This window comes from Euprymna scolopes, chromosome 5 (genome assembly GCF_053919585.1).
Source record: "Euprymna scolopes isolate OS-2025 chromosome 5, ASM5391958v1, whole genome shotgun sequence".
NCBI classification, from domain to species: domain Eukaryota; kingdom Metazoa; phylum Mollusca; class Cephalopoda; order Sepiida; family Sepiolidae; genus Euprymna; species Euprymna scolopes.
This window is the reverse complement of record NC_136486.1, coordinates 69,709,907-69,712,406: the sequence shown is the minus strand read 5'-3', so window position 1 is coordinate 69,712,406 and position 2,500 is coordinate 69,709,907. Positions and strand designations below refer to the sequence as shown.

General features: G+C 42.5%; 1 protein-coding gene across 1 annotated transcript in view; it reads right to left on the bottom strand.

Moving 5' to 3' along the window:
- LOC145276834 (zinc transporter ZIP3-like) overlaps nucleotides 1-2,400 on the bottom strand; it is a 3,491-nt gene extending 1,091 nt beyond the window's left edge. The window contains exon 1 of the mRNA XM_080128196.1: nucleotides 1-2,400. This exon is cut by the window's left edge and continues 1,091 nt beyond it. Within this exon, the coding sequence (XP_079984322.1) occupies nucleotides 1-615 (615 nt within the window). The 5' untranslated portion in view covers nucleotides 616-2,400.
- Between the last annotated feature and the right edge of the window lie 100 nt (nucleotides 2,401-2,500).

Genomic DNA, 2,500 nt, shown 5'->3' with positions numbered 1-2,500 from the left:
CCCATACTCCTCGTTGGACAGCGAATTGAGACTAAGGTCCTCCGTAGTTGGTAATATCTCCCTGGTGATACTTGCACCCCCGCCGATAACACCGTTGTTTGGATGCCCACCGATTACTCCGCCAGTGTTACTGATCCCACCAACAATGGGGCCACCGCCTGTACCGAGGCCGCTTAGTCCTATAAGACCGGGTCCTCCCAGGTGAATACTGCCCCCGTTGTTGAGGTTTATATGATTATTATCAGTGACAACTTTGCGTGAACGACAGCGGGTTTTACGGTAGATTAGTTGGATGATCTGTTCCATGAAGAGGACTGCATAAAATCCAGTCATTGTAAGTAACTCGGCAACGGGGTATTGGGAAGTGGAGCCGAGATACTTCATTACCTCTTTCACCTTTTCTCGGGTTTCTGGAATTAGATGCAAAAAGCAAGTCGCCAAAAACACTCCACCTGAGAAACATCGTGACCCGTTGAGCACATATTGGATCGTTGAGTCCATCTTAATAAGCTTTTGTCCGATATATTTCATTAGTTTCATTGGTAACAGACCGGCAATCATGGTGAGGGCTGTTAGCGTCACCAAGGCTATGATCTTGGCAGCCACCACGTCCATGGCGACGGAGCATTTCTGTCCCTCGTTCGATAAAGTGGCAGAGGTGTTCCTCGCAGTGTAAGAATCCAACACCTCGGGCGCCACCGTCTTCCGGCCGTTAACAACCTTGTGTTAATTACGACTCGTTTATTTTCCTCATATGAGGATTACAGCGGTAACTTTCTCCTTTTGTTAGTGGACAATTTTCTTTTCTTTTCCTTTTTTAAAAATGTGTTCAATAAGAAGGAATATATGTTAAATGTTTGTGCAGGATCTGTCCACAAAATAATATTTTCTGCTTAAGTCTTTGATTGCGTGTGTGTTTTTAAAGAAAATTATCGGGAAAGTTGTTTTTTATGAAAGTCGAGTTAGTATGAAAACTGTAAAGCCCAGCTAGCCAAGAACTAGCTAAAACTCGTGCCGGCCGTGGCCGTGACTTAACTAAGAAGTACGGCCCTCTTTCAGTACAACTACAAGTTGATGAAACGCGTGCAGGAGTGTTTTAATGCAGTTATGAGTATTTTGTTATTGTTGTGATTCCTGAATGCGGCTACGGTGGGAGCGGCAGCGACGAAATGATGGGAGGGGGTCACAGGTGTTTGGTCGAAGTGGTAGCAGTGCTCGCTCGCCTTGAGTTTGGGGTGTTGAGATGGAAGGTAACTGGTGTCACTGGTTTGGGTGGCGCGTGGATGTCAGCGATGGATGGAGAGCGACTGCGTGTAAAAATAATTCCGGAGTTTGTTGATGGTTATCTCTTGCGATGTCAGATCTGGTTGGTTGCTTCCAGGTGATATCCGAACGTCGACACACCCGATCCAATGGAGATACCCCGTGGGCAGGGCAAGCAAAGATAAAGAGTGAATTAAATATATATATATAGTGTTTAAAAAGTAAGAGAAATTAATCTAATAACAATATGCGCAGGTGTAAATGTATTCAGAAAATAAAGGATAACGAATAATTACATTAAAAAATAATAAGCAGTTATTAATAATAAACTTCACGTTCTAACTGTTATTATATGTAATTCATTGATTATTGCTGTAATTTTTGTTTGTTTTGTGTTTGCTTTGTGTTTGTTTTGTTTTTTTGTTTTTTTTTCCTGTTGTTGTTGCTTTTCTAGCAATTTTTTTTTCTTTTTGTTGAAAAAGTCGCGCGATTATTTCAAAAGGGACTGGCCAAAATTGAGTATTGCTCCTCCTTCATTAATATACACACAACTGTGTGTTTGTATATATTTATGTATATCTGTATATGTGTATGTAAATCTGTATATGTGTATGTATAATCGCCGAAAGAGAATAACCAGGTAAAAAGACGACTCACAGATTTCGCGTAAAATCAGAAAGGTAGAGAGAAACATATAGAGATGAGAACTAGCAAACGCGACACACTCTCGTTACTACTACTACCACAGCTGTTGCCTCCCCCCGCGCTATACAATCTCCGCCAACCTCGCCCCTTTACCTTCTTGGAGGAGCCTAACAGCCCGCGACATTTCCAGAAGTTGTGGTAATAGTAGTATTAATAGTCTTTTTGGTATGAATTATATTAGTTCTAGTAGTAATGATCATAATGCTGGTAGTTTCGGTGGAAGGGGAGTCGCTTCGTATGGAAAGCGAGAAGTGTTTTGGTGGAAGTCAGGTCGGCTTCAGAGAAAAGAGAGGCGATGCATGCTGTAAATGCTAGCGCGTTTGGAGGGCGCGGCGGAGCGTGTTGCAGTCAGGGACGATGGCTAGGCAGGGCGGGCAGCTTGCTGATACCACGTGACCGTTTTCCTTATCTTGTTCGTCTTCCTCTCTTTTGATACCAGTCGCAACTTATTTTTGCGTTGTATATAACTCTGTTTGCCCCTCTCACTTTCTCTCTTTCCTTATCTTTTATTCATATTAGTTTCTCAGTTGTT